At 39.5% G+C, this 19,624-nt stretch overlaps 2 protein-coding genes across 4 annotated transcripts in view; one reads left to right on the top strand and one right to left on the bottom strand.

The window, feature by feature from the left end:
* Positions 1 to 16,533, top strand: part of IRF3 (interferon regulatory factor 3) — a 33,795-nt gene extending 17,262 nt beyond the window's left edge. The window contains exons 3-10 of the mRNA XM_073570850.1: positions 2,336 to 2,501; positions 3,058 to 3,140; positions 8,249 to 8,300; positions 8,596 to 8,799; positions 9,214 to 9,294; positions 10,113 to 10,481; positions 10,719 to 10,837; positions 15,722 to 16,533. Coding sequence (XP_073426951.1) covers positions 2,336 to 2,501; positions 3,058 to 3,140; positions 8,249 to 8,300; positions 8,596 to 8,799; positions 9,214 to 9,294; positions 10,113 to 10,481; positions 10,719 to 10,837; positions 15,722 to 15,886 — 1,239 coding nt within the window. The 3' untranslated portion in view covers positions 15,887 to 16,533. The remainder of the gene's footprint in view (positions 1 to 2,335; positions 2,502 to 3,057; positions 3,141 to 8,248; positions 8,301 to 8,595; positions 8,800 to 9,213; positions 9,295 to 10,112; positions 10,482 to 10,718; positions 10,838 to 15,721) is intronic.
* A 1,957-nt stretch (positions 16,534 to 18,490) lies between these two features.
* SCAF1 (SR-related CTD associated factor 1) overlaps positions 18,491 to 19,624 on the bottom strand; it is a 22,073-nt gene continuing 20,939 nt past the window's right edge. For all 3 annotated transcript variants that reach the window (XM_073570849.1, XM_073570848.1, XM_073570847.1), the window contains exon 11: positions 18,491 to 19,161. In XM_073570849.1, the coding sequence (XP_073426950.1) occupies positions 18,979 to 19,161 (183 nt within the window). In that variant the 3' untranslated portion in view covers positions 18,491 to 18,978. The remainder of the gene's footprint in view (positions 19,162 to 19,624) is intronic.

Genomic DNA, 19,624 nt, shown 5'->3' with positions numbered 1-19,624 from the left:
CTGCCGGGGGGCTGTGCAGGCTTCGGGGGTCTGTGCAGGCATCGTCCGATGGGACTACAAGTCCCATCGGGCGATGCCTGCTACCATGACAGTGATTGACACATTAGCCAATGATGGGACAGTAGTAGTCCCATCATCCGGCTAATGTGTTGAATGTAAAAAAAAAAATTACATGCTACATACATACAACAAGCATACTACATATATACTACATGTAACATACATACTACATATATACAACATGCAACATGCATACTACATGCATGCTACATACATGCTACATTCATATTACATATATACTACATGCATGCAACATACATACTACATATATACTACATGCATGCAACATACATACTACATATATACTACATGCATGCAACATACATACTACATATATACTACATGCATGCAACATACATACAACATATATACTACATGCATGCAACATGCATACTACATATATACTACATGTAACATACATACTACATATATACTACATGCATACTACATACATGCTACATACTACATGCATGCTACATACATACTACATGCATGCTACATACATACTACATACATACTACATGCATGCTACATATATACTACATGCATGCTACATACATACTACATACATGCTACATACATACTACATGCTACATACATACTACATACATACTACATATATACTACATGCATGCTACATACATACTACATGCTACATACATACTACATACATACTACATGCATGCTACATACATACTACATGCATGCTACATACATACTACATGCATGCTACATACATACTACATACATACTACATGCATGCTACATACAATACATTCATACAATACATACATAGACATACAGTACATATAACATAGAGTAACATACTTACCAATACCTGTCACATTGTTCCCCGAAGCCATTGTCTTTTACGGAATAAATATTAACATAACAAACCACAAAAATACTCACCCATGATCCGAAGCAGTCCACGAGTGTGTCCCACGACGATCTTGGGTAGAGAACTGCAGCATCAGCTGATGCTGCCGCTCTCTACGGGCTGCAGGAATCCAATGACGGAGGGTAGGTATCCTTCTGCACTGTATTCCTCCGCCACTTAAAAAAAAAAAGTCCCTAGTCTCACTTTATGCCATTGCTGCGTGGGAAATTCCCATGTCTAAATAATACCAACATACACTGCCAAATAAAATAACCATACAATGCCTAGTCCCAGTGTGGTTGGAAACAATAGACCAGTATATTAATGTGTCCATTTTATACTTTGACAAATAACAGTATTTAGTCCTAAATTGGACCTAAATAATACTACTATACTGTGCCAAATAATATGGCAATACAGAACCTAGTCCCATGGTAAGATCTCAAACAATAGGACTGTATCATACTGTGTCTATTTTACACCTTGAAAAATAACAGTACCATATACTACTAAGTCCTAAACTGGGCCTAAATAATACTGCTATACTGTGCCAAATAATATGGCAATACAGAACCTAGTCCTATGGTAAGATCTCAAACAATAGGACTGTATCATACTGTGTCTATTTTACACCTTGAAAAATAACAGTACCATATACTACTAAGTCCTAAACTGGGTCTAAATAATACTGCTATACTGTGCTAAATAATATGGCAATACAGATCCTAGTCCCATAGTATGTTCTCAAACAATAAGTATCATAATGTGTCCATTTTATACCTTGATAAATAATAATAATATAATACTAAGTCGTAAACTGGGCCTACATAATACCACCATACAGTGCCAAATAATATCATCATACAGTGCCTAGTCCCATAGAATGGTTGGAAACACTAGCCCAGTATCATACTGTGTCCATATTACACCTTGATAAATAACAGTACCATATATTACTTAGTCCTAAGCTGGGCCTAAATAATACCACCATTCAGTGCCAAATAATATGGCAATACAGAACCTAGTCCCACAGTATGATCTCAAGCTATAGAACAGCATCTTACTGTGTCCACACCTTGACAAATAACAGTACCTTATGATACTGAGTCATAAAATAAGTTCACCACGCAGTGCCAAATAATATGGCAATACAGAACCTCGTCCCATAGTATGGTCTCAAACAATGGAACGAATAATACCATACTCTGCCATATTATACTACGACAAATAACAGCACCATATAATACTTATATTGTGCCTAAATAATACCACCATATGGTGCCAAATAATAGACCATACGGTGCCCTTGCCCATATTTCAACCATTGAGTGCCAAATCTTTGCATCATATAGTGGTTAATACCGTACTGTGCCCCAAATCTTATTGTGTCTCCAGGAATGGGCCATGGTCAGTGGCCGCTACGATCCCTTGAAGGACCGCCCTGATCCAGCACGATGGAAAAGGAATTTTCGCTCTGCTTTGATTCGGAAGGAAGAAATTCGCATGATTGTAAACCACGGCTCAGATCATTCCAATCCGCACAAAATATATGAGTTCATCAGTAAGTCATCCTTGAGTGTTACTTAGTAATTGCAACTAAAGATGAGGCAGTATATGCTGGAGGGGCTCAGATGAAAGAGGAGGACACCCAGTCCTGATCACCCCCATAACTAACTAGTGCTATAAAGTAGTTCCCTCCTCTGAGGAACTGCGTTGTTAACATATAAGGGGTGAAAAATGGGCCAAAGACATATCTACCAATGGTTACATTTCCTAAACTGTGAAAATGTAACCCTGCCTATGAGACCGCTCAAGAACTGCCACTTAAGTTTAGGACTCACTTCCTAGATTGTCCCTGCAGCTGTCAATCATGGTCAAGAAGTCATGGAAAAGTTGTGGAAGGAGAAACAAAAAATAGATCCTTTTATTCTTGGTGGCCAATACCCTGCCACTATATTGGAAAGTCCCAGTCATATCTAAGGCCATTGTGCAACCCTCCAAGAATTAACATCACTGGTCTGCTGCCCCAAAGTGGTCGTATCATGAAATATTGTTAATATATATTTTTTATCGTATATCACATTCTTGTTCATAGACCAATCTTGTGTCTTTTTAAGATCCAGTACATGGAGGCGAATATAGCGTCGCATCTGCAAACCCGATGTTACCACTGGCCTCCTCCAATAACCAAGAAGCAACGGTGAGTTTATATTTTAAAGCATATTGGATTATTTCTCCCCATTGACCTCAATGCTGTTGGGTGATCGTATTTTTCTCACTGGTTGCTTAGTTGCATGTAATGTAAATCAGCTCATTAGGCACCGACTTCCTATTGGGCTTGTCTTAGCTATCAGCCAAGTTAAAGAGCAGAGCTGCTGTGTAAAGCATGGAGGGCATATGTATGCCTCTGAGCAGACAGATGGTGGTTTACAGGCTGCCATTAGGTAAGGGTAAAGCAAGGGCAGTATTCCAGCTCTATGTATTGTGCCATGTTGCTGCTTTGCGCAAGAAATATTAAGGGGAGGCCATGTAAGGAGGTGACGGTGGGAAGTGGGGGGCATGTAAAGACAGCGGACCACATACAAGAAATTTTATTAGGTCTGATTCAGTCATCTGAGATAGATGGAGAAGACTTCTGTCTAGGGGTAGAGGAGACTCTGAACCACTGGATTGCTTTACGTCTATAGCCTCCGATGCTATGGAGATAAAACTGTCTCTGCTCGCAGCATTGGAGAGCAAACAGTTTGGGTGTGTGCACACGTTCTGCAGCAGAATTTTCCGCGCGGATTTCGGTAAATCCGCAGGTCAAAAGACCTGCGGTTTATCTGTGGATTAGCCTGCGGTTTTCCCCTGCGGTTTGACACCTGTACAATGGAGCAGGTGTGAAACCTCTGCAGATTCCGCACAAAGAAGTGACATGCTTCGGATTAGAAACTGCAGCAAATCCGGGCGGAAAAATCTGCAGCATGTGCACAGCGGTTTTTGTTTTCCATTGATTATAATGGTACTGTACAACGCAGCAGAAACTGCTGAAGATCCGCAGGGCCAAGTCCTCTGCGGATCCGCAGCAGAATCCGCAACGTGTGCACACACCCTAAGGTCAGCAGCGCAGCCCCTGTCCGAATCATCAGGAGTACACCATTCCCGGGAAGCTGGAATCCGGGAGGCAGGGGAGTGGTGCGCTCATGAAGAAAGGAAAATCCCTGCTCGATGTTTTACGTGGATGGACAAATCTTTTAAATGTGGCAGTAACATGCACAATATGTATCATTCTAGGCAGGGAATAAGGTGCAGTGGTTGGCCTAGGGGGCCAAGAGGTCCTTACAAGAAGACCATTAATACTAAAGACCTGCAATAATTGGGGCTTTTGCATTGCATTGGGGCTCTTGAGTTACGCCACTGTACTAACATATCCATTATCCCCTTATCACTATCCCTCCTTTGCATAAAAAAATTACGATTTGAGAGTCCTCAGTGGTTGATACCATTTAATGGTTAACTGAAAAGAAGGTAACAAATTGCAAGCTTTCGAGACTACTCAGATCAGATCTATGCCTGATGAAGAGACCTGAGGGGTCTCAAAAGCTTGCAATTTGTTACCATATTTGCTTAACAAGGAGAAAAATAGAGTCCAAATATACTAAAAGATATAAAGATTTTATTCATGTTACAAAAAATTACAGAAGAATATATAAACAATATAAAATGTATATGGGTACAATGTGGTTTGATCCATAAGTGAAAAAAGAGGGCCAGAGAATTGGTCAGGAAAAAAAAGGTAATATGTGTGCAGCAAAATAGGTTTATCTACAGTTAGGTCTATATATATTTGGACAGAGACAACATTTTTCAAATTTTGGTTCTAGACATTACCACAATGAATTTTAAATAAAACAATTCAGATGCAGTTGAAGTTCAGACTTTCTGCTTTCATTTGAGGGTATCCACATTAAAATTGGATGAAGGGTTTAGGAGTTTCAGCTCCTTAGCATGTGCCACCCTGTTTTTAAAGGGACCAAAAGTAATTGGACAATTGACTCCAAGGCTATTTCATGGACAGGTGTGGGCAATCCCTTCGTTATGTCATTCTCAATTAAGCAGATAAAAGGCCTGGAGTTGATTTGAGGTGTGGTGCTTGCATTTGGAAGGTTTTGCTGTGAAGGAAACATGCGGTCAAAGGAGCTCTCCATGCAGGTGAAACAAGCCATCCTTAAGCTGCAAAAACAGAAAAAAACCATCCGAGAAATTGCTACAACATTAGGAGTGACAAAATCTACAGTTTAGTACATCCTGAGAAAGAAAGAAAGCACTGGTGAACTCATCAATGCAAAAAGACCTGGGCGCCCACGGAAGACAACAGTGGTAGATGATCGCAGAATAATCTCCATGGTGAAGAGAAACCCCTTCACAACAGCCAACCAAGTGAACAACGCTCTCCAGGAGGTAGGCGTATCAATATCCAAATTTACCATAAAGAGAAGACTGCATGAAAGTAAATACAGAGGGTTCACTGCACGGTGCAAGCCACTCATAAGCATCAAGAATAAAAAGGCTAGACTGGACTTTACTAAAAACATCTAAAAAAGCCAGCACAGTTCTGGAAGAACATTCTTTGGACAGATGAAACCAAGATCAACCTCTACCAGAATGATGGAAAGAGAAAAGTATGGCGAAGGCGTGGTACAGCTCATGATCCAAAGCATACCACATCATCTGTAAAACATGGCGGCGGCAGTGTGATGGCTTGGGCATGCATGGCTGCCAGTGGCACTGGGTCACTAGTGTTTATTGATGATGTGACACAGGACAGAAGCAGCCAAATGAATTCTGAGGTATTCAGAGCCATACTGTGTGCTCAGATCCAGCCAAATGCAGCCAAACTGATTGGTCGTCGTTTCATACTACAGATGGACAATGATCCAAAACATAAAGCCTTAAGCAACCCAGTTGTTTATTAATTCAAAGAAGTGGAATATTCTTGAATGGCCAAGTTAGTCACCTGATCTCAACCCAATTGAGCATGCATTTCACTTGTTAAAGACTAAACTTCAGACAGAAAGGCCCACAAACAGCAACTGAAAACCACCGCAGTGAAGACCTGGCAGAGCATCAAAAAGGAGGAAACACAGCGTCTGGTGATGTCCATGAGTTCAAGACTTCAGGCAGTCATTGCCAACAAAGGGGTTTCAACCAGGTACTAGAAATGAACATTTTAATTACAATTATTTAATCTGTCCAATTACTTTTGGTCCCTTTAAAAACAGGGTGGCACATGTTAAGGAGCTGAAACTCCTAAACCCTTCATCCAATTTTAATGTGGATACCCGTAAATGAAATTTGAAAGTCTGAACTTCATCTGCATCTGAATTGTTTTGTTTAAAATTCATTGTGGTATTGTCTAGAGCCAAAATTAGAAAAATGTTGTCTCTGTCCAAATACAGTTGTGGCCAAAAGTATTGACACCCCTGCAATTTTGTCAGTTAATACTCAGTATCTTCCTGAAAATGATTGCAAACACAAATTCTTTGGTATTATTATCTTCATTTAATTTGTCTTAAATGAAAAAACAGAAAAGAGAATGAAGCAAAAAGCAAAACATTGATCATTTCACACAAAACTCCAAAAATGGGCCAGACAAAAGTATTAGCACCCTCAGCCTAATACTTGGTTGCACAACCTTTAGCCAAAATAACTGCGACCAACCGCTTCCGGTAACCATCAATGAGTTTCTTACAATGCTCTGCTGGAATTTTAGACCATTCCTCTTTGGCAAACTGCTCCAGGTCCCTGATATTTGAAGGGTGCCTTCTCCAAACTGCCATTTTTAGATCTCTCCACAGGTGTTCTATGGGATTCAGGTCTGGACTCATTGCTGGCCACCTTAGAAGTCTCCAGTGCTTTCTCTCAAACCATTTTCTAGTGCTTTTTGAAGTGTGTTTTGGGTCATTGTCCTGCTGGAAGACCCATGACCTCTGAGGGAGACCCAGCTTTCTCACACTGGGCCCTACATTATGCTGCAAAATTTGTTGGTAGTCTTCAGACTTCATAATGCCATGCACACGGTCAAGCAGTCCAGTGCCAGAGGCAGCAAAGCAACCCCAAAACATCAGGAACCTCCGCCATGTTTGACTGTAGGGACCGTGTTTTTTTCTTTGAATGCCTCTTTTTTTCTCCTGTAAACTCTATGTTGATACCTTTGCCCAAAAAGCTCTACTTTTGTCTCATCTGACCAGAGAACATTCTTCCAAAACGTTTTAGGCTTTTTCAGGTAAGTTTTGGGAAACTCCAGCCTGGCTTTTTTATATCTCGGGGTAAGAAGTGGGGTCTTCTTGGGTCTCCTACCATACAGTCCCTTTTCATTCAGATGCCAACGGATAGTACGGGTTGACACTGTTGTACCCTCGGACTGCAGGGCAGCTTGAACTTGTTTGGATGTTAGTCGAGGTTCTTTATCCAACATCCGCACAATCTTGCGTTGAAATCTCTTGTCAATTTTTCTTTTCCGTCCACCTCTAGGGAGGTTAGCCACAGTGCCATGGACTTTAAACTTCTTGATGACACTGCGCACGGTAGACACAGGAACATTCAGGTCTTTGGAGATGGACTTGTAGCCTTGAGATTGCTCATGCTTCCTCACAATTTGGTTTCTCAAGTCCTCAGACAGTTCTTTGGTCTTCTTTTTCTCCATGCTCAATGTGGTACACACAAGGACACAGGACAGAGGTTGAGTCAACTTTAATCCATGTCAACTGGCTGCAAGTGGGATTTAGTTATTGCCAACACCTGTTAGGTGCCACAGGTAAGTTACAGGTGCTGTTAATTACACAAATTAGAGAAGCATCACATGATTTTTCGAACAGTGCAAATACTTTTGTCCACCCTCTTTTTTATGTTTGGTGTGGAATTATATCCAATTTGGCTTTAGGACAATTCTTTTTGTGTTTTTTCATTTAAGACAAATTAAATGAAGATAATAATACCAAAGAATTTGTTTGCAATCATTTTCAGGAAGAAACTGAGTATTATCTGACAAAATTGCAGGGGTGTCAATACTTTTGGCCACAACTGTATATATGGACCTAACTGTAGTTGAAAGAGATCCCTAATAGGTATTGCGTAGATCCTGCCACGACCACGGCCACGTTCTGCGACGCGCGTTTCGCATTATTATCACTTCCTCAAGGGGCGTTACCATCTTTTCAGTTAACTATTAAAAGGTATCAACCACTGAGGAATCTCAAATCGTAATATTTTTCTATCTACTGGCTAACACGGTACAAAGATATACTGTATATCTCTCCTTTGCAGAAATCTCTTTTTGAAGAACTGGAGGATCTGGATCTTAACCAAGACGTGGAAGGTACTGAGTTATCACTTTTTTTTTTTGTTAAGAATGTGCTTTCAATGGACTCTGTTATTACGTATAACAACATTATCCTATAAAAGTAGTATTTTGTTTTTAATTGACGCATACATTGTGTTGTAACCAGGGGACGATTTTTGAATCTCTGGTTTTTAATAAGAATATTCCATTCATTTACAACAACCGGAGATCATGAAACTTTTGAAGAATTCAGTAATTCCACCATCACTGTTACTGGTAGAAATTGGAATCAATATAAATGACAGGTGTTTTCTTTCTATTTTCTCTGCAGAGCTGTACCGTCCTTATGAAGATTTTAAGGTCATCCCGGAAGAGATGGATCCCAATAAGTCACTGTTTGCGGAACAAGTGCCATACAATGATACATCCCCATTAGAGGGTGCTGCCGCTGCTTCTGACAATCCTGTTTTTCCACCAGGTGCTCATGCCATCTACAGTGATTTTCCATCATATACAAATCCTGGAGTCCACGTGGGTAGGTTCTTCCCTGGCAGGTTCTGCACCAAATCCATCCAAATGGGCTCACAATGGGTGATTTATTTGGCACAAATTCAAAGAAACTAATTTTTGAGGCGTTAGAATAGAAAATTGCAAAATCCTTTCAGTAAGCCTTAAAATTTTGCACATTAATCTTCAACTGTGTAAAAGAAAAATTAGATGGATTTTGTACTCCACAAAAATGTTTAGAAAAAGTTGGGCTGAGACATCTGGCTAAAGAAAACTACCACCAATAGGCTAATCTGAGTGTGCATGTGTTTTCATCTGTTGGGCGGCGGTTGCAAGTTCCCAAAACACAATAGATAGTTGTCAGATCCCAGTAATATCAGCAGGCTCAGATGACAATAATTGATTGGAATTTTGTAATTTTATACATATATATTTTTTGCAGAACAAGTTCGGTCCCAGCCAGATGAAGACCAGGAGACTTTCCAACAGACCATACTTAAACATTTCAGCTACAATTCATTTCGTAAGTATCTCATTGTAACAGTGCAAGACTTAGAGTGCATTGGAGAAAAACTGTCAGGTTGGTTACTCAATGTCAAGACGTCCAGTTCAATCACCAACCACAGGTAAGTTTAAGAAAATAGATCACCTCAAGGCAAGGACACCCATGGAGGGCTAGGATATATAAAGCTGCAAGTGGACAGTCAATTCTTGAAACTGATACAGGCAAGAATAAAGGTCCGATCTACTCTGACAAAGGCCAAACTTTAGTGGCTAGAAGACTGGACTGGACCATCTCCAAGTCGTCAGGTCTTGTTGGGTATCACCGGGATGCAGTAGGTAGTAGTTGCCAGACGTTGATCAAGAAAGTGACTCTTTGAAAGCTCATTAAAGGGAATTCAAACGCAGCATGATGTAGGGGCAGAGAACCTGATTCCAGTGATGTATCACTTACTGGACTGCTTGCAGTAGTTTTGATAAAATCCCAAGGTACTCTGCTGTAGGTGTAGCAGTGCTATGGAATGCTGAGCTCTGTGTAACCCCGCCCACACTACTGATTGGCAGTTTCCTGAGTACATTGCCAGGAAGCTGCCAATCGGTGGTGGGGGCTGGGTTATACAGATTAGATGGACTGGCTTGCACTTGGCACCAGTCGGCAGTGACAAGCCCCTGCTGATAACCCACAAATGCTACTTGAGCAAATGACACATAAGGCTCTCAGCCCTTACATTATGTTGTTCTCAGATTACATAGCAAAAACCTGCTGCAACATGTATAATAATTATTTTCCCGCATTAATCACAATAATATAAAATATATTTTTTTGTCCTTTCACTACAGAAACAGATTTTGAAGTCAAAATTTTTTACCGTGGAAAGCTGGTCCAAACATCAATCGTGACAAACCCACATGGATTCTACATCACCGCTGACCAACAGCCGGGTCACCGTGGCTATGTTGACCGAGTCTATCTGCCGCAGCCAGCATCAGTAGTGACTGATCAGTTATTGACAGAGGAAGTCGGAAAACTCCTGACAAAGCTGAAAGAAGGGACCCTTGTGGAAGTCCGAGATGGTGTGATATGTGCGAAGAGATTTGGCCTTTGTAGAAGTTATTGGAGTTTAACAAATACACCAGAAATAAAAACATTGAATCAGATCGACAAAAGAGAGTACACCGTCCTGTACAGCATTCATCAATTTATTACCGGTAATCAATTCTGATTGTTCAACTTTTATCTTGAATTAAAGCAACAGTAAATATAGAAAAACATTGTTTAAACAAGAATTATACAGCATTGTGCAAAAATTATAGGCAGGTGTGGAAAAAAGCTGCAGAGGGAGAAGGCTTTAAAAAAAAAAAAGAAGTTTGTTTTTATCATTTAACAAGAAACAAAGTAAATGTATGTATGTATGTTACATTATTTCTCTTCGTTTCTTGGGTCAGAATTGATTGATTTTGTGGAACGACGGAGAAGAGAGTCTCCACAGTATTCTATCTGGATTTGCCTCGGGGAACAATGGCCAGATGACAAACCATGGAGGAAGAAACACATCATGGTGCAGGTAAATGGAAGATCTAAAATTGTATAGAAATTCTGCTCTCGGGGGAAACAATTCTGGAGTATGTTAGATTTTTACTTTTTTTTTCCTGTATATAGTTTAGGAGGAACATAGCAGGAGAATAGAACAATGCTCAAAGGGAAAAAAAAGTATGGAAAGCAGCTCTCCTCCAGAAGAAAATTAGTATCTCTTCCTTTCTGCGTGGTGATGGGTTTGGCTGGCATGAGATAGTTTTCTTTCTTCTGGAGGACAAATAATGTGTATACTTTCTCCTGAGTTATATTAAATTAGATGATATAAGATTAGTCACAAGAACAGAAAAAAAAAACTATCATACTTAATACAATTCATTCTAGTCTATTCTAATATATCATATCCAAGGAAACATGCAAATTAAAGGGGACCTCTTTCTTGATCAAGAAAGTCGAGTTAAAAACCTTGTAAAATTCCCCGAGTTCCCCTGATTCTGATGCTTTTTTCCATTTTGTGCTGCATTGTTGCATTGCAGAGATATTCACATTTGTTCCTTTTGGAGCACAGTATTTGAAATCTCTGCTTGTAGTGCAACTGGGTGCTTTTTCAGAATCTTCTCTGGGGTCGTGTGCTTTCACCCCTCCCACCCAGATGCTGCCAATCACAGCTCAGCATCTGATCTAGCAATCTATCAGTCTCAGGTACCGAGCTGTGATTGGCAGCATCTGGGAGGGAGGGATAAGAGTATGACCCTGAGAAGACTCTGAAGAAACACCCACTCACACTACAAGCAGAGATTTCACATACTGCGCTCCAAAAGCAACAAATGTGAATATCTCAGCAATGAAGCGACTCAGACCAAAATGGAAAAAAGCGGCAGAATCAGTGGAGCTCAGTGCTTTTTATAAGACATTTAATTAGAATTTTTGGAGCAAGTGACAAGTCCTCTAAATAGAAATAAAAACAGATTGATCTTTCTTTTGATGAAGTTTCTGGTTTGGCTTATATGAAGCAGTATTCTGGATGAGAGTTATTTTGCATATTTTCATCTGGATATGATAGATATTATTTTAAGATTCAATTAGAATCAATTACATTTAGAATTGTTTCCATCCTGCTGGGATGTATCAATCCAGACATAAGTGCATCGAGCTGCAGGACACTGGTCCAGTCGCTGCTTCCTATCTCCTGGCTTTTATGGCACCTCTTTAATCGAAACACAGTCTGGTGTGACGTATTAGTCAAACTATAAACCCCTCTTACTTTGCCCTGAACATTAAGGATGAAGTCAGACGGCTGTAAAATACAGACGATGATCACGTCAAGTGATAAAACAGAGTCAGCATGGGTTTGTAACTAATAAGTCATGTCAGACTAACTTAATTTCCTTCTATGACGAAATCACTGATTGGGTGGATCAAGGAAATGCTGTAGATATAGTATATCTTGACTTCAGCAAAGCATTTGACAAAGTCTCTCATACAATCCTTATTGAAAAAATGACTAAGTATGGAATGGACAAGGCAACTGTTAGGTGGATTCATAACTGGCTTAGTGATCGGACCCAAAGAGTGGTCGTAAATGGCTGCACATCCAGTTGGAAGAATGTCTCAAGTGGGGTACCACAGGGCTCTGTCCTGGGCCCTGTATTGTTCAACATCTTTATCACCGATTTAGATGAAGATATTGAGGGTAAACTGATTAGATTTGCTGATGACACAAAGCTAGAAGGGATAGCTAATACTAGAGAAGAGAGAGAGACAATTCAAAAAGATATAAATAAACTGGAGCAGTGGGCAGCAACTAACAGAATGGTTTTTAACAGGGAAAAATGCAAAATACTACATCTTGGCAATAAAAATGAAAAAAGCATATACAGAATGGGAGGAATAGGGCTAAGCAACAGCACATGTGAAAAAGACTTGGGTATACTAATAGATCACAGACTGAATATGAGTCAACAGTGTGATGTAGCAGCAAAAAAGGCAAATGCAATTCTAGGATGTATTAACAGAAGCATACAGTCTAGATCACGTGAAGTCATTATTTCCCTCTACTCCTCTTTGGTCAGACTGGAATATTGTGTCCAGTTTTGGGCACCACATTTTAAAAAAGACATCAACAAACTGGAGCAAGTTCAGAAATGAGCAACCAGAATGGTGACCGGTCTGCAAACCCTGTCTTATGAGGAAAGGTTGCAGGATTTGGGAATGTTTAGTTTGCAAAAGAGAAGACTGAGAGGAGACTTAATAGCTGTCTACAAATATCTCAAGGGCTGTCACATTGTAGAAGGATCAACTTTATTCTCATTTGCACAAGGAAAGACTAGAAGCAATGGGATGAAACTGAATGGGAGGAGACACAGATTGGATATTAGAAAAAACTTTTTGACAGTTAGAGTGATCAATGAGTGGAACAGGCTGCCACGAGAAGTGGTGAGTTCTCTTTCAATGGAAGTCTTCAAACAGAGGCTGGACAGACATCTGACCGGGATGATTTAGCGAATCCTGCTTTGAGCAGGGGGTTGGACCAGATGGCCCAGGAGGTCCCTTCCAACTCTACGATTCTATGATCACACTGCAATGCTTGGACTGGCCGGCGGCTCTCCTGACCCGAGCATGACAGCATGTATTTCAATGCAGCTGTCACGCTTGTGTCAAGAGCAGCCGGCGAGTCCTTGCATTGCAATGCTATCATCATCCGTGTTATACGGCCATCTGACTGCGTCCTAATGCCGGGGTCACATTTGTGAGAAACTCGCACAAGTCTCGCGTATCAATAGCCAGCACTGCCGCCGACACTCAGGACCGGAGCGCTCAGCTGCATAGAAATACATGCAGCCCTACACACCAGTCCCGAGTGTCGGGTATTGAGACGTGAGACTTGTGTGAGTTTATAAAGGTTATATCAGGATCAATTATATGGTACCCATGTGCAAAAATACTGCTTTTATTTTGCTAGTTTTCTCACTGTATTTAGTCTGCATTAAAATATGCAATAGCAATCTATTCACATTATTGAGTTTTTGTTGAATTTTTTATGTCAATGGTTTACAGCATATTTTTAGTGCAGAAACTTTTTTTCTTAAACAGCATTTTTTTAGTGCAGAAAATTTAAAAATAGCATTTTTTCAGGCTTCCTATTGGAAGTTTATAGGGGAAAAAAAAAATCACCAAAAATTGCACTTTAACCTCTTAATGACTGGAACTTTTTTCGGTTTTGTGTTTGCTTTTCGGTTTTGCGTTTTCCTTTTTCGCTCCCCTTCTTTCCAGAGCCATAACTTTTTTTTTTTCTGTCAATATGGCCACGTGAGGGCTTATTTTTTGCGGGACAAGTTGTATTTTTGAACGACACCATTGGTTTTACCATGTTGTGTACTCGAAAACGTGAAAAAAATTCCAAGTGCGGTGAAATTGCAAAAAGAAGTGCAATCCCACACTTGTTTTTTGTTTGGCTTTTTTTCTAGGTTCACTAAATGCTAAAACTGACCTGCCATTATGATTCTCCAGGTGATTATGAGTTCATAGAAACCAAATATGTCTAGGTTCTCTTTTATCTAAGTGATGAAGAAAAATTCCAAAGTGTGCTTAAAAAAAAAAAAAAAAAGCGCAATTTTCTGACACTTGTAGCGTCTCCATTTTTCGTTATCTCAGGTTGTTTGAGGGCTTATTTTTTGCGTGCCGAGCTGATGTTTTTATTGATACCACTTTTGGGCGGATACGATCTTTTAATTGCCTGTTATTGCATTTTAATGCAATGTCACGTCGACCAAAAAAACGTAATTCTGGCGTTTCGATTTTTTTTCTCACTACGCCATTTAGCGATCAGGTTAATCCTTTCTTTTTATTGGTAGATTGGGCGATTCTAAACGCGGCAATACCAAATATGTGTATGTTTGATTTTATTTTTGTTTTATTTCGAATGGGGCAAAGGGTGGTGATTTGAACTTTTATGGGTTTTTTATTTTTTTTAATATTTTTAAAAACATTATTCTTTATTTTTTGGCATGCTTCAATAGTCTCCGTGGGAGACTAGAAGCTGCCATAGCTTGATCGGCTTTGCTACATAGAGGTGATACTCTCTATGTAGCAGAATTTAAGCATTGCCATGAGCGCCGACCACAGGGTGGCTCTCATAGCAATCCGCATCAACAACCATAGAGGTCTCAAGGAGACCTCTGGTTATTATGCCGACGAACTGATGACTCCCGATCTCGTGCCGGGTTGTCAGCGGTGGGCGTATTTCTAGCCTGATTGCTGGAAGTGCGCATTAAATGCCGCTGTCAGAGTTTGACAGCGGAATTTAACTAGTTGAATGTAAGTCCACAAGGACAGGGTCCCCTCCCCTCTGTACCAGTCTGTCATTGTAAATTTGTTTACTGTTAATGATATCTATAACTTTGTATGTAACCCCTTCTCATGTACAGCACCATGGAATTAATGGCGCTATACAAATAAATAATGTTAATAGGCGCGGGTGGATCGCGATTCCACCCGCGCCTATTGCGGGCACATGTCAGCTGTTCAAATCAGCTGACATGTCCTGGCTTTGATGCGGGCTCACGGCCGGAACCACATCAAAGCAGGGGATACTGCCATCGTACGTACTATACCATCCGATGGCAGTAAGGGGTTAACAGTAGCTTTAAACCACAGGGTCAGTGAGTTTTGATGAAGTCACTTCCACTTTGCTTCAAATTTTCAATGCAGATTTTCTGCATGGAAAAATGCAAAGTGTGCACATGGCCTTAGATAGATCCCTGCAGGAAGAATTTAAAAAAAAAAAAAAACTTTCTGGTATCTCCCTAAGTTTTTCTTACTTATTCCAGTTGGGGTCTAAGAAAACATTATGGGAATATAGCCCTGAGTCCTGCACGATGTAAGTGTCTGATATTGTATCTTCTCTTTATGGTAGGTGACCCCTGTGGCAATGCGACTTCTGCATGAGATGAGCTACAGCACCGGAGCCTCTTCTCTAAACAGCGACATACACTTGGAAATCTCAGCCTCCTTATCCAGCACAAACGACCTGCTCTCACTTCTGAGGAGCATTGAGGACATGATGGACTGGGAAAACTGAGAATTATCCACTTCCATGCATCTTTAACCCTTCCATCCACAGCCATTTTTTGGTCTTACTGACTAAGCCTCTTTTTTTTTTTTTTAACTAACTGTATGGTTAATAACTGTGAAGCATTTCTTACAATCCCACTGATTTTGAGTTTGTTTTTTTCCGTGACACATTGTACTTTGTAAGTATTAAAATTGGGTCGATATGTTTTGCATTTACTTAAAAAAAAAAAAAAATCTGAACATTAAAAAAAAAAAGTAGAAAAACTTTCAATTTTCACAAATTTAGTTTTTGTTGCCGTTAATTTTAATCCATGTTTTTCAGTAACACAGCAGGTGCAAAAAGTAACATCACTCCAGATTTATTACCCAATTTGGCATTTTTAGAAATAGTCCATAAATGACTGTAATGTGTTAAAGGGGTATTGCCATCTCCAAGATCCTATCCCACTATGTAGTAGGTGCAATATTAATAATATTAGCAAATACCTCTAATTAGAAACATAGTATAGTTCTTCTGATTTGCTATGTTGCTTTCCCCATGTGCATGGCATTGCAGTAGCTTAGGTATCTATTGTTACTACCGCTAACAACTCACTGTCACTCTATCAGTGGTCGTAACCTTGGCTATCTAAGCTACTGCAATGCCCTTAACATGGGGTAAGAGACAAAACAAATCAGAAGAACTATACTATATTTCCATCTGGAGGTAATGGCTAATCTTATTCGTGTTCACAAATTTTTTGCAAATTCAATTTTAATCCATGATATTCAGTTACATAGCATGTGCTAACAGAGTAACATCACTCCAGATTTCCAAAAATGGCAAAAGTGGCTGTAATGTGTTAAGACTCAAACACATGATTGAAGAAGCTTTGGACTATTTCCAGGCACCACTATAGGTTTGCAGAAGCCTTAATTTGCCAAAACATGACAAACATCCTCTGAAAAGACTTCAGCTTGGAAACTGCGTCTCTATCGCAATTTATCTAGGACCATTGACCCCCAAATACATTTTTTTATTACTTTTTTTTATATATAATTTGTTGTTTTATCTCCAAGTTTCAGGAGAACTTTTCAAGTACCGTAACTTCTTCTGAGTATGCCAAACTACTGATAGGGCTCAGAATGGAAGAATCTTAATTTGGCTTTTTTGGAGCTCAGATTTTGTTGGATTGACTTAATATTTCTGGAAACTAAAACACGGTCCTATATATATATTTTTGGGAGCTTAATATTTCGAGAGTACTGTGGAACGAAAAGGAAAACAGCATTTCAGAGGTTTTGCATTGAATGGTATTTTTACCGTTTTGTATAAATGACAAAGTATCACAATATGTATTAAAAAATAAATAGAAATGTTGCAACTTTCACACTCGCCTTTTTTTTTTTTAGATTCTAACTTCCTGTTTCAGGAAACAACACATGTATATTAGCCACAGTGAACAGACTCCGCCTCTATATTTTGTATTGAAGCAGCTAATGAGTGTGTGCAAAGACCATTGTGAAAGGAGGGGGGAGCTATGACATTGCTTATTGTTATTAGCTGTGTATAGAGGAGTTACCGGAGTTACCTGTCACTGTAAACATGCCTCTGCTGAAAACTCTTTAGGAACTGTAACCAAAAAAAAAAAAAAAGGGCCCAATGCCAGTGTGAAAATTGAAAGATTGCTAATTTTGTCTTCAATAAAAATCATGACATGAAAATAAATAAAAGAAAACAATTTAGTCATTTTCTGAAGATAGATTCCCTTTAAATATTGCTTGCCATCGGCAATTCATAAAAAAAAAAAATATATATATTTACCAGGGCTTTTTGTTTACATAAATGAACCAAGGTGTCGGGACTTAGCTCAACATCCTCACGCCATGTATATACAGTGGCTTGTGAAAGTATTTGGCCCCCTGGAACTTTTCAACCTTTTCCCACATATCATGCTTCAAACATAAAGATACCAAATGTAAATTTTTGGTGAAGAATCAACAACAAGTGGGACACAATTGTGAAGTTGAACAAAATGTATTGGTTATTTTAAATTTTTGTGGAAATTCAAAACCTGAAAAGTGGGGCACAGCGGTTCAGGCAGCATGAATCTAGTGGTTCTAGTGATGAATGAACACTCAGATAAGGTGTTATCCGAGCATGCTCCGGTGCTAATCAAGTGTCTTCAGCGTGCTTGAATAATATGTTCAACAGCCGCAACACACGAAGGGATTGCCTAACAAGCAGGCATTTTAATCACATCAGAACATTGCAGAAGTGGTGGAACACAGAGAAAGTCCTCCTTAAGGGCACTCATAACAATGTTAGCATGGCGACATTTTGTTACCCATAGCGGTACCCTGCAATAGGACATAGAAGTTGTCTCTAAACAAAAGCAGACAATCCATGCATGTGTTGCAGCTGTCGGACAGCCGTGGGGATTCAAACTAATTATTCCAGCACGCCAAAGACACTCGGTTAGCACCTGACCATGCTCGCTCATCACTAACAGGTTCCCTTAAAAAATGCATTTAAAAAAAAAAAGTCACATCCCTCCTCTTTGTAATGCAGAATCCACAGACAAGAGGAAAGAAAACACACAGACAAGATGAAGAATCAGGCAGAGAGGCGTACAGGATGGCATTTTAATACAGCTATCAGGAAGAGGAGCGGGTTTTTTTTTTTAACAAGATCTTACTACCCTGGAGATGAAACCGTGGAGATGTGTAAAACCATGCAAAATAAAAATAATAATAATAATGGGTAATATGAGGGAGGAAAATGGGGGATAACGGTGTTAAAAATTAAAATCCCACGGAGAATATGGATAATAAAGCTGCAAATCTGTGAAGCAAAAATATATTTACAAGAGACGACTATTTAAAACGAGATCGCACAGCAAACAAGTGGCCTGTGCAGGACTATCTAGGAGGTTCCGGCTCTGACAGGTCTGTGAGCAGAGGGGTGACGACTTGTCAGGAGTCACATAGATTTATTTCTAAAGATAAGCATCTCTAAAGTTCCATATTTGCATAAAAGTTTTTTTTCCTTCGTATTTTTTTTTTTTTAAATTCATTTAAATTGACAATATTTCAACAGTTAAAATTGTCCTCACTGGCTCAAATTAACGGTAAAGGGAGCATGGCCTTCTCCAAGCCCCCTGGATCCTTTCCGCTACGGTAACTCTCATCATCGTCCATTTTCTTGCCATGTTTCCGGAAGTACTTGTACCGCTGGACGTAGGCTTTCACCAAGTTATTTACTTTTACCGGGTTAATTTCTCCACTTTTGCTATGGCAGATCTGTAAGGGACAAAAAAAGCAACTAGTTACATGACTTCTATTGATACATACAGATATTAAACGACGTCTAAAATCACATCTTGAAAGGTCCCCATTGCCACCATCTTTGTGCTACTAAGACGCCCAGCCAAAGAGGATTGTCATTTTGTCTATATAATCAATACGGTATTATTAAACTATAAGGAACAAGACTTAAAAAAAAAAAAAAAAAAATACATTTTTATTACCACCCCAATGAATGCCATGAATACAAAATCTGGAAAAAAAAATTAAAATAGCAGAATTGCATTTTTGTTCCTCTTCACGTTTTGACCGCACTTGGAATTTTTTTCCCAATTTTTCAGTGCCTTATATAGTGAAGTGAATGGTGCAATTTAAAAAGTACAACTTGTTGTCCCACAAAAAAAGCCCTTCCTTGGTTACCTTGGTGGAAAAATAAAATGAATTATGACTCTTGGAAGAA

Source organism: Dendrobates tinctorius, unplaced genomic scaffold, assembly GCF_039654945.1.
Source record: "Dendrobates tinctorius isolate UK_male_01 unplaced genomic scaffold, ASM3965494v1 ptg000028l, whole genome shotgun sequence".
In the NCBI taxonomy this organism is placed as follows: domain Eukaryota; kingdom Metazoa; phylum Chordata; class Amphibia; order Anura; family Dendrobatidae; genus Dendrobates; species Dendrobates tinctorius.
This window is presented reverse-complemented; position numbering and strand designations above follow the sequence as displayed.